A 12,025-nucleotide genomic window follows, 5' to 3' on the forward strand; every position below is an offset into this window, starting at 1 on the left:
TGTTGTCATAACTACTAAAATAGTGAGGATAAAAGTGTTCAAGAAATTAATTTCATGTTAAGCCCCATTTAATGTATTTTTGCCATCAAGATTATTGTTTGGAGTAATTATATTCACATTACAATTTTTATAAAGTACAACAATTTAAAAAATTGTCGTGTGAATATAATTACTCGATTATTTGTTACAATACATTTTATAAATTTTTCTTATGTATTAAAACAGCTGCAAGTAAATTGACTTAAATAATCACTTAATTATCCACTTATATATTATTTTTCTATCTTTCATTAATAAACACCGCAAGTAATATAAATAGAAAGTCCTGAATCTGTTCTAACTCTGAAATTTACAGGAAAAAAATATAATTTTTTTAGTGAAGTATTGGAAATTAATGGATTTAAGGGCTTTAAATCTTAGAAAGAAATGATTTCACTTTTTTCCCTGATTTTCTCACAATTCTTTTTTATTTTTTACTACAAGAATTCCTTACCCTCTTGTGCAATCCCACTCAATAGTCATAATCAAAAGTTAATACATAAAACATATAATTTTTTCTCGTTTCTTCATTTTTGTTGTTTTTTTTTTCCTCTTTTCATTTATTTGTTTCTTTATTTCAGTAAAAATGTAAAAAGAAGAAAAAACTATTCTTCTTATCTCTCCTCTTTCTCTTTTTATCTCCTCCTAAATTCTGGCATAAATAGATTCAATTTATGCAGATGCATAAAGGATACTGAGAGAAAATGTTGATATGTTTATAATAAAGAAATTATGATGTATCGTTTATTTTATTTTTGATGAATAGGGTTCAATATTTGTAAAAGGATCGTGGTGTGTACAACTGTATATTATTATTATTTTAAATAATGTAGTTATATAATGTAATGCATCAAATAAAAATAACAATTACGATATATTCACTATTTGAGGGTGATATTACTTGGATATGGGACTTCCACTAAGCATAGGAAGTCCCAACCTTTGTATAATGGAATACTTAAATTTATTATCATTGACATTTAGGTTTTGAGCTTCAATATATGGGCCTTTCGGTTCTTAAATGTGAATTTTTTGTACATTACATTAAGTAGTGCATGTGACATACATGGTATGTTAATAAATGTGGTTGATAAGAATAATTTTGATGGCCCAAATTGTACTGACCATAAGAATAATTTTGATTTGAGAATTTCAAAAGTGGACCAATAAAATAATATGCTAGGCACAATTCAACTTTTGTTTTGCCTTTTATTCTTATCCTGCTGTTAAAATTACAATATTATAATTTAATGGACATCTTTTTCGTGAATATGCCCAAAAATAATTATTTTCCACGGTAAACAATGCCTTTGACATTGGATTAGGATAATACAATAAATTTCCTTTAAGAAATTAAAGTTGATACTTAATTACAGGACCACCAGAATCGTGATCTTGTACACTGATTTAACAACTATCATCTTAGTATTTGGATACTAAATGCATAGCTAGTAATCGTTATACATGTCTAGATTTAATTGTTGATGTCGAGAATAATTTTCGAGATTGAAACATGGATATTATACTTATTATCCAAAGACAAAGGATGATTCTACGATTATTCTAACCAGTGAATGACGTTTGAAGCATATCTTTTTTTTTTTTTTTTTTCGATTAATAGATGAGATATAATATCAATTATAGGAAAGACATGATAAATATTCTTCTACTATATAATCAAATTCTATAGATCAAATCTATGAAAAAAAATTACATCCATAGTTAGACAAATTAATTTTTTTTAAATGAATAATTTGGTCTTCAATATTCCATAATTAGTTTCTAAAACAAAATTTAGTTATCTTCCTTAAATTGTCATGCAACCCTCGTTATATTTTTGGATACGAGCTAAAGTTAAGAAACGAAACCTAACTTCACAAAATTGAACGTGAGAATACTTTTACGTCCTTTATCCATGTAGAATTTGTAAGTCCAAATTTATCGAGATTAGTTGAATATTAACAATAGATAAAATATAGAAACACACCAAGTTGCTTGATTTAGACCCATCAAATTAAATAAAATTAATTATTTTAAAATATTTAAAATAAAAATGAACGGTTGTAAATCAAGTCTAGTAACTTTGTGGCCCTACATTGGACATTATTTCAAACAGTTAACATGGACAGGTTCATTAAGCTTTAATTATTTAGTTGACAACTAACCCAAGTTAGTTGACAGATTTGCCAATCCAAAGATGTGAACTGATAATGGCTTGAGTTGTCCGATCATCCTGAAATGATATGTAGATGAAATTTCATCGAACAAAATCTACTGTGAACCGATATATTTAGCGTTTTAACGTTGGTAAATCGAACCTAATCGGCCAAAATAACTGTGAACCGATTTGGTTCAATTGCATTAAAAACTTGAAAGACTAAAAACCAAGAGAACATATCATGAACCTATTGGAGTTGGGTCACTTCAAAATTTTGCTTTTTAAATATATTTGTACTTCAAAAATTTTCACTACCCGTTGCACTTTGGTTCAACTTTTAAAGCACTTTTTTTTTTAATAAAAAAATTATTACTTAAATAAAAAAACAAACCATATAAGTTTGTGACACCAAAGTGAAGAATAAAAACAGAGAACCCTTTTCTACCAAAACTTTAGAACTTGAACTTTATTCTATCTCCCTTTACTTTTCTTTTGTGTGTGTGGGACGTAATGTTTGTTACTCTGTATCATATTAGACAAGAAACTACTGAATTATGAAAGAAATATATATTGCAAAATTTGTCAATTGTTAAATGTGTCGATATTTTTTTAGAGTTAAGATAATTTACTCTAGTTAGATTTTTTAAGTTGTCAATGTATCATACATTTCAAACCTTAAAAGTCGCGATGTTAATAACTTATTTAATCCTCCTCTTTCTACATGTACATGATTAATTCATATATATATTTTTCTCATAAAATATTGGTCAATTGGAGATACATGACTGTGTGTTAAATTGAAGATGATGAACAAAGACTTCATGTAATTCTATTTTATAATTATCTAAAAATCTAATCATAATTAGTGTAAAATATTATTTTTATAAAATACTCATCAATTCAAGATACATGATTGGCCCCACCAAATTGACTATGATAATAAGAAGACTTCAGGCAATTCTATTTTCATTAAATATAACGTGTTACCTGCATCCCTAAGGTAGTGTTTATGTTGAATAAGACAACATCGTACAATTAATCGTATAAAGACTCACTTTTAAGAGTAAACGGTCCATCAAAAGGTAACGGAATAATTTATAATAAAGACATTTAAGAATAAAAGAGCATTTTTTTTTTTTTTTGGATGACGAGGGAACCTGTAGTCGTTACCCTTCGAGTGCGCACTGGTTAAACCCTTGGTCTGATGTAATAGCCTGCAAATTACGCCAATCATGTAAACTGCACTAGGCGACAGACTCAACCGAGAAATCGTTGGCAAGGGTAAAACAACATTTTTTTATTCTTATCATCTGGCTGCCAATGTCCACTCAATAGGGTCCACATTACGAGTTCTTGATTTTTATTTTATTTTTGAACTTACTTTTTCCTAGAAAATAAATTTGAAATCTTTCTTCAGTATTATTATATTTAATGACTTTATTATTTATTATTTTGTGTTATAATCACATGAGTTGGTGGATTAATTAGTAATTATCAAACATTTTAGTTCCAATTTGTATTATATCCATGTATGAGTCAGTATCATGTATTTTTTTTTTTTTTGTGACAGATATTAATTTCATATTTGTATTATATCGATATATTTAACATTTTTATATCATTTTTATGTCAATTTTTATCCATTATAAGTGGTCCCACTACTTATTAATGCATAACCGTGTATTTATTTGTTTAGTGTGACAAAACATACGTCACATCTTTATTTTTCTCATGTTCATACTTTTCCACAACTTTTCGAAGATTATAGTCATTGCTAAAGAAAATTAGAAGACTTTTAGTTCTTTTGATTCGGTAATCAGCATTCTCTGTAAATAAATTATTTTTATTGTCGACTCTCGACATTTTTAGGCGATAACGGATTCAATCGCATTATTTGATCGTTTCACACTTCTCACTACATCACGATGTCCAATAATCTTGATGACAGGAAATAAGTTATCTTAAATCATGTTTGGAAAGTGCTAAGAAGTAATTTTGTTTATAAATAGATATAAATGAGTTATAAATAAGTGAAAAATACTTGAAAGTTTCTCGAAATATGTGGATGAAAAGTAATTTAATTATTTATAATATAAGTCAAACCATAATTAATCTTTTGCCCACCGTGGGTAGGAATTATACTGTCCACCCATCGATGTGACTATATTACATGTTGCCACATCAATAATGGATAGGAGATCAATTCCATGAGTTAAACATGAGTTCTGCTTATTGTACAGGTCTAGTGAACTTGTACAAAATATTCACAATCCATGGGGGGGTGAGAGATTTTTTTTTTTTTTTTTTTTTTAATAATCACCCACCCTCAACCCAATGCAAGAGCATGCGAGTGCCCTGTATATGAGGCAAAATTCGTCAAACATCGTCTCAATTTTCATTTTTCTTAAAAGAAGTAAAAAGAAACACATACACAACATGCCAAACTAGGTAGATTGGCGGAACAATCACATTGGGGGGCTCTGGAACCAAGTGTGGGGAGTTCGATTCCTGGTTGGAGCAGCCAAGTGATGTAATAACCAGAGGAAGGGTTGGAGCAGCTTGGTGATGTAATAACCATGGAGGAGGGTCCCTTTGGGGAAGGAGTAAAAGCCATGTGGAAACCTGGGAACCAACAAGGGTACAACCTGCGATTTACCTCCACTAGTCACTGAGGGGCCGGGGGCTAGAGGTCCAGGATTTAGTCCGGCTAAGCTGGGACACCTGGGTTATCAAAAAAAAAAAAATAGATATGTATTTACTTCAATTTACGAGGAGAAACATGTCAGTGGGCACAGAACTTAATGCAAATACCTACGCAATCCAAAACTCCCCATTTACCGAACTAGATTGGAGGCTTGGAGCACTCGGGTGGAATCAATTCCTTCCACCAACTTTTTCCTCCATTAAGATCAGTCAACTTGAAATTTCCTTGTGAAACACAATTCATTCCTCAATATAAGGCAGACATCAATTTGATCTAACAACTAAATTCTGCTTATGAGTAGAATTGTGAGTGTAAACTAAGTCAAGAATCAAGATAGCATTACAGATAGGACCAGGTGAAGTATATCATGTTATTCCATTTCTTTTTTTATTTTTACGTACTTGAACATTCGTTCTTACGTAATTTTCTTGTTCCAGTGGGGATTTCTCCAGAGTGTTCGTGAACTAAGATGATTGGGGAATTACTAGAAACGGTGTGTGGAAAGAATCCAGACGAGCCCAAAAATATCGATAATGGAAAGAAGATCAAAGGCAGAGTAGTATTGATGAAAAAGAGTTTTATGGACTCAACTGATTTCTGGGCTTCGTTTCTTGATCGAATTTACACGCTCTTTCACAAAGGTGTTTCACTGCAGCTCATCAGTGCTGTTCATGGTGACTCTGGTAACTCCTCTTCTTATTTCCCCCTTCCGTCCCGGGAATTTTCTTCAAGTTTTCCTGATGAATAATAAAGGAATGTTAATCTTGGAGACTTTTTGTGATAAACTTGCTAAGAAACTATTCTAAAATAACGCACAGAAAGTGATCATAAATTAAGAACATTCATATGAAGTATGAACTATTGAATATGACTACAGCACTTAATCTTTTGCCTTATCAAATTTATGGGTTCCATAATACAGCAAATGGATCAAAAGGGAAACTGGGAAAACCAGCATTCTTGGAAAATTGGATCCCGAATCTTAGATCACTGACGGCCGAGGATGAGGTCACATTTGACGTTACATTCCACTGGCATGAGTCTATAGGAGTTCCTGGTGCTTTTATTATCAGAAATCGTCACCATAGTCAGATTTACATCAAGACAGTCACCTTAGAAGATGTTCCTGGACAAGGCCAGCTTCATTTTGTCTGCAATTCTTGGGTTTATCCTGCTCGTCGTTACAAGTACGATCGTGTCTTCTTCGCAAACAAGGTACGTCTAGTATTGGCTGAAAAATTAACAAAACTTCAATAGAAAAGAAGTTAAAGAAAATTCAAATGCTAAAACTTCATGGATTATGACAGCAAAAAGCACTTGTCCAGTATCTTGAGAGCACCCCCAAAGTCTCGATAATTGAAAGTAAATTTATCAGATTTGGATCTCCTGTGTCATAATCTTATCCGACTGTTTATTCTATAATGTCGAGCTTCTTGCTGATTATGATGTTGTTCCATTATTGCAACTTATAACAGAGTAATTAAGTTAACCCTCAATTAATTAATTAGAAAATCAATCTACTGTTCGATGTGAGATTAACTAGACAAATATCAAAGGCTCTGATAATCTTATTATTGTATCATCAGACATACCTGCCATGTGATACACCAGAACCACTGCGCCTGTATAGGGAAGAAGAGCTCATCAATCTTCGTGGTGACCGGTCGGGCATGCTTAAAGAATGGGACAGAGTATATGACTATGCACTCTACAATGACCTGGGAAGTCCTGAAAAGGGATCAGACCATGCACGCCCTGTGCTTGGTGGATCAGAGGACTACCCGTACCCACGTAGAGGAAGAACTGGTCGTCCACCAAATAAAGATGGTCAAGAAAAACAATCTTCTATATTCTAAATCAATAAAAATTGAGGTATCATATTAGGCATTTCACTGGAAAAACTATTTCTACTTAACCTATTTCTGCTATTGAATTTACAGATAGTAAGTCAGAAAGCCGATTGCCTCTCCTAAGTTTGAACATTTATGTTCCACGAGATGAGAAGTTCAACCAAGTGAAGTTCTCAGATTTCTTAGCTTATGCTATTAAATCTGTAGGTCAGGTATTGGTTCCAGAGATAAAATCCATATTTGACAAAACATTGGACGAGTTCGATACATTCCAAGATGTACTTAACCTGTATGAAGGTGGGGTTAAGCTACCTGACGGCCACAATCTTACTGAACTTAGAAAATGCGTCCCGTGGGAGTTTTTCAGAGAACTTCTTCGTTCAGATGGTGAGAGATTCCTAAAATTCCCGGTGCCTGATGTTATCAAAGGTAACATGTTTTTCCATAGATTACATATTTTATAATTAGATGATCGATGCATTATTAAGTTAAATGTAATAATTTCCAGAGGATAAGACTGCATGGAGAACAGACATAGAGTTTGGACGAGAAATGCTAGCCGGATTGAATCCTGTTGTTATTCGACGCCTAGAGGTGAAAAAACTTTAGTTTTCCCGATTTATCTATCAAATATTTAAGTTTTCTGATGCAAAATGTTCATTATTTTGTAACAGGAGTTTCCCCCAACTAGTAAGCTAGACCCTGAAAAATATGGCAACCAAAACAGTTCATTCACAAGGGAGCACATCGAGACGAACATGAATGGGCTTACAATATCTGAGGTACCTATCTATATTCTCTCTCAGAATTACGGTTTTCTTCAAAATCATGACATGTTCACATTAAATTAAGAATTACGGCAAGTTATTGACCTCTTTACTTGTTATATGCAAGCATAGGCAATTGAGCAGAATAAGCTGTTCATACTGGATCACCATGATGCACTTATTCCATACCTAGAACGGATAAACAAGGACACAAACACAAGGACATATGCTAGTCGAACTCTCCTTTTACTACAAGATGATGGGACATTGAAGCCGCTGGCAATTGAATTGAGCTTACCGAATTTCCAGAATAAAGAAAATAGTGCCATTAGTCGAGTAATTACTCCCGCTGAGCATGGAATCGAAGGTTCAATTTGGCAGCTGGCTAAAGCTTATGCTGCTGTAAATGATTCGGGATATCATCATCTGATTAGCCATTGGTACACTTACAAAAGAAAGAAGTCGAATTAATGGTAATGGTAGAAGTTCTGCTCATATGTTAATAACTACCTCATTTCCGACTGCAGGTTGAACACCCATGCAGTGATAGAGCCATTTATAATTGCAACGAACAGACAATTGAGCGTGCTTCATCCAATATACAAGCTTCTGCACCCTCATTTCCGTGATACGATGTACATAAATGCTTTGGCTCGACAGATCCTCATAAGTGCACGTGGGATACTCGAGAGCACAGTCTACCCAAGAAAATATTCGATGGAAATGACTTCTGTCATCTATAAGAACTGGAACTTCACTGAGCAGGCACTCCCTGCAGATCTTCTCAAAAGGTCAGCCAAATGCTTTAAAATCAGTTTATTGTTGAACTATCCCATCTAAAAGCTTAAGTCATTATAGAGGACACATTTATGTTGATATTTCTGGATATTAACTTCTGATCCAATGCAGAGGAGTGGCAGTTCCTGATCCAAGCCAACCCAACGGCCTCAAACTCCTAATAGAAGATTATCCTTATGCAGTCGATGGGCTTGAAATTTGGTCGGCTATTAAAGATTGGGTTGAAGAGTATTGCTTATTCTATTACCGCTCAGATGACATCGTTCAAGGCGATTCTGAACTCCAATCCTGGTGGAAGGAGCTTCGTGAAGAAGGCCATGGTGACTTGAAAGATAAACCGTGGTGGCCTAACATGCAGACAAGAGATGATCTCATTGAGACATGCACAATCATCATTTGGGTGGCCTCCGCTCTTCATGCTGCAGTCAATTTTGGACAATATTCTTATGCTGGCTACCTTCTAAATCGACCAACTATCAGCCGTCGATTATTGCCTGAACAGGGCACTCCCGAGTATGCCGAGCTCGAGTCAGACCCCGAACTGGCCCTCCTGAAAACAATTACAGCCCAGTTCCAAACACTTCTTGGCATTTCTCTAATAGAAGTACTATCCCGGCATTCCACAGATGAAATTTATCTAGGACAGAGAGACACTCCCGAATGGACATCAGATACAACACCAAAACGGGCATTTACGAGGTTTAGTACCAAACTGGTGAATATTGAACAAAGGATAGCGTTGAGGAACGCTGACAAGAGATTGAAAAATCGATGGTTATTGAAAATAGAAGAATTGCAGAAAATATATTCCCTAAACTATCATGGTATCAGAGCCACGGGAATCCGATCACTAGACCAATCTGTATCAGCACCGGCTGAATTTCCAATTTCTCCTAGCCGGCTCCAATACGCACAGAAAATCAAGAGGAGACAGAAGCTGCCAACGGCTGTCATAATATATATATACACACATACACAAGGCAGTTGGGGAAAGGAGGAGAATAAAGGGGCTGCCTGGGATTTAAGAAAAAAGTCAAGAATTGAGGCTGCCCTTGGAGTTTGGGCAGATTAGAAGAGAAAACCAAAGCAGGTTGATTTCTTCAATTAATAAAATTGGATTCCAAAGGTTGAACAGAATATGCAGGAAGCTAATTGAATGAAGGATTGAATTCTTTTTGGAATCAAACAAGGAAGCTGACTGCTATATATATATTCTTTTATGCACAAAAAGGTTGGGAATTGACTCAAGATACACTTTTAAAACGCATTCCCTGTGGGGGTTTAAATTTGACAGCAGCTGAATTGGTTGACTGTAAACCCAGAAATGAAAGACCAACTATTCTCCATGGCCGACACAGACACAGACCCACCTACCTCTTCCAGTCTGGAAGAGTTAACCATGAAAATGACTGAGGTCTTGACCAAATCCTCAGTCCCGACCCCGACCACAGACTTTGTTGCTGAAGGGATCAGCGACAAGATTGACGGAACTAGAACTGATGAAGGTTCAGGTATTGCTCTCTTCAGTTCTTATAGAGATGGTGACCGCAACACTTGGATACTTGATTCTGGAGCCACAGATCATATGACATTTGATGCGAATGATTTCTCTCAGTGTTCCCCTCCACGACGCACTAGTATTGCCAATGCCAATGGGGTTATTTCTTCAGTCAATGGGGCTGGCACTGTTTTATTGTCGCCAACCTTATCATTATCCAATACTTTACTTGTGCCCTCTCTTTCTCACAAATTACTATCTATAAGTCAAATTACCATGGATTTAAATTGTGTGGTACTTATTTACCCTACTTTTTGTTTTCTTCAGGATATCTCACCAAGGTGATCATTGGACGTGGTACTAAGAGGGGGGGACTTTACTACATGGACGACTTTGGCATGGGTCGAGCACATAACATGCACCATCCGAGTGATCTAAAAGCACAACAGATTTGGCTTTAGCATCGTCGGTTAGGCCATCCTTCATTTGCATATTTGAAACATTTGCTACCTGATTTATTTTCAGACTTGTCAGTTTCAAACTTTACATGTGAGGCTTGTATTTTAGCTAAGAGTCATCGAGCTACTTATCCATTAAGTACAAATAAAAGTGTAGCTCCTCTCACTTTAATTCACTCTGATGTGTGGGGCCCTTCCCCAAAATCTTCTACATCTGGTTTCCGTTGGTTTGTGATATTTGTGGATGATTGCACTCGAATGACTTGGCTCTACTTGGTGAAAACCAAAGATGAAGTTTTCCATGTTTTTAAATTATTTCATAACATGGTTCGAACTCAATTCTCCGCTAAAATTCGGATTTTGAGGTCAGATAATGGTGGAGAATATTCGAATCATCAGTTCCGAGATTATTTTCAACAAAATGGTATGATCCATGAGACATCATGCCCTCAAACGCCTCAACAAAATGGTATAGCTGAACGGAAAAATCGTCACATTCTAGAAACTACTCGTGCTCTTTTATTGAGCGCTCATGTACCTAGCACCTATTGGGCTGATGCAGTTACCACAGCTGTCCACCTTATCAATCGGATGCCTACGAAGGTTCTTGATTTTCAGACTCCACTACATACCTTGTCGACATTTGTCTCACTGCCCACAATATTGACGCTTCCACCTAAAATCTTTGGGTGTGTTGTTTTTGTTCACCTCTACAAGAACCAACGCACGAAATTGGATCCTTGTGCCATTCGTTGCCTTTTCTTAGGATATGCTGTACATCAAAAAGGATATTGGTGCTATGATCCACTACCCGGCGCACTTATGTGACAATGGATGTCACATTTCTTGAATCTGAGATTTTGTACTCTCCTGGAACATCCAATTCTCCTCTTCAGGGGGAGGTGAGTGGTGAAGAGCTGAATTGGCTGAGATTTAACTGGCCAGAAGCAAATACAGGACCATCAGTTATCGAGGAACCTAATACTGAACCAATAGCATCTCCGACTTCATCTCCTACTGAGGATAATATAGGACCATCATTCATCGAGGAACCTACTGCTGAACCGACATCCCCCCACTCTTCGGTATCTAACGACCCATCTCCTGAGAATATAACTGAGGTAAGCACACCAACCACACCTTTCATTCCTAACAATATAGATACTTCTGTTGGCTATGAATTACCTTTCAGGCACAATCGTGGCAAACCACCAAACAGATATTCTCCTGAAATCAAGGATCAAAGGTCAAAATATCCAATTGCTAATTATGTATCTACGGAGAGGCTTTCTGAACCTCTCAAAAACTTTGCAAATGAGCTCTCTTCATGTCATATTCCAGCTAGTGTTGATGAAGCTCTGAAAAATCCTAGGTGGATACAAGCTATGAAAGAAGAGATGGAAACATTGCTGAAAAATGAGACATGGGTTCTCATGCCGTTACCTGAAGGACAAAAGATAGTGGGATGCAAATGGGTGTTCTCCATCAAGTACAAAGCTGATGGATCAGTTGAGCGATACAAAGCGAGATTGGTGGCGAAAGGCTATACACAGACATATGGTATAGACTATCAAGAGACTTTCTCACCGGTGGCTAAGTTAAACACTGTTAGAGTTCTACTATCTTTAGCAACGAATCTTGATTGGCCTTTACACCAATTTGATGTGAAAAATGCTTTTCTCCATGGTGATCTTAAAGAGGAAATTTACATAGACATTCCCCCAGGATATATGGCAACCTCAGAGAATAAGGT

General features: G+C 35.6%; 1 protein-coding gene across 1 annotated transcript; it reads left to right on the forward strand.

Annotated features, from left to right (window-relative positions):
- Positions 1-4,987: 4,987 nt before the first annotated feature.
- Positions 4,988-9,388, forward strand: LOC111386480 (probable linoleate 9S-lipoxygenase 5). Its single transcript, XM_023010947.1, has 10 exons — positions 4,988-5,256; positions 5,339-5,584; positions 5,824-6,116; positions 6,488-6,728; positions 6,842-7,180; positions 7,260-7,345; positions 7,426-7,533; positions 7,651-7,958; positions 8,046-8,309; positions 8,428-9,388. Exons 2-10 carry the CDS (start codon positions 5,371-5,373, stop codon positions 9,386-9,388), a joined length of 2,814 nt encoding a protein of 937 aa, XP_022866715.1. The 5' UTR covers positions 4,988-5,256; positions 5,339-5,370.
- The last annotated feature ends 2,637 nt before the right edge of the window (positions 9,389-12,025 follow it).

Source organism: Olea europaea, unplaced genomic scaffold (assembly GCF_002742605.1).
Source record: "Olea europaea var. sylvestris unplaced genomic scaffold, O_europaea_v1 scaffold3572, whole genome shotgun sequence".
NCBI lineage: Eukaryota > Viridiplantae > Streptophyta > Magnoliopsida > Lamiales > Oleaceae > Olea > Olea europaea.

Coding starts and splice junctions, on each gene's coding strand:
- LOC111386480 (XM_023010947.1), top strand. CDS start 5,371: ATGATTGGGGAATTACTAGAAACGGTGTGTGGAAAGAATCCAGACGAG. Junction 7,346..7,425: donor TTGTTATTCGACGCCTAGAG/GTGAAAAAACTT, acceptor ATTTTGTAACAG/GAGTTTCCCCCAACTAGTAA. Junction 7,959..8,045: donor CATCATCTGATTAGCCATTG/GTACACTTACAA, acceptor TTCCGACTGCAG/GTTGAACACCCATGCAGTGA.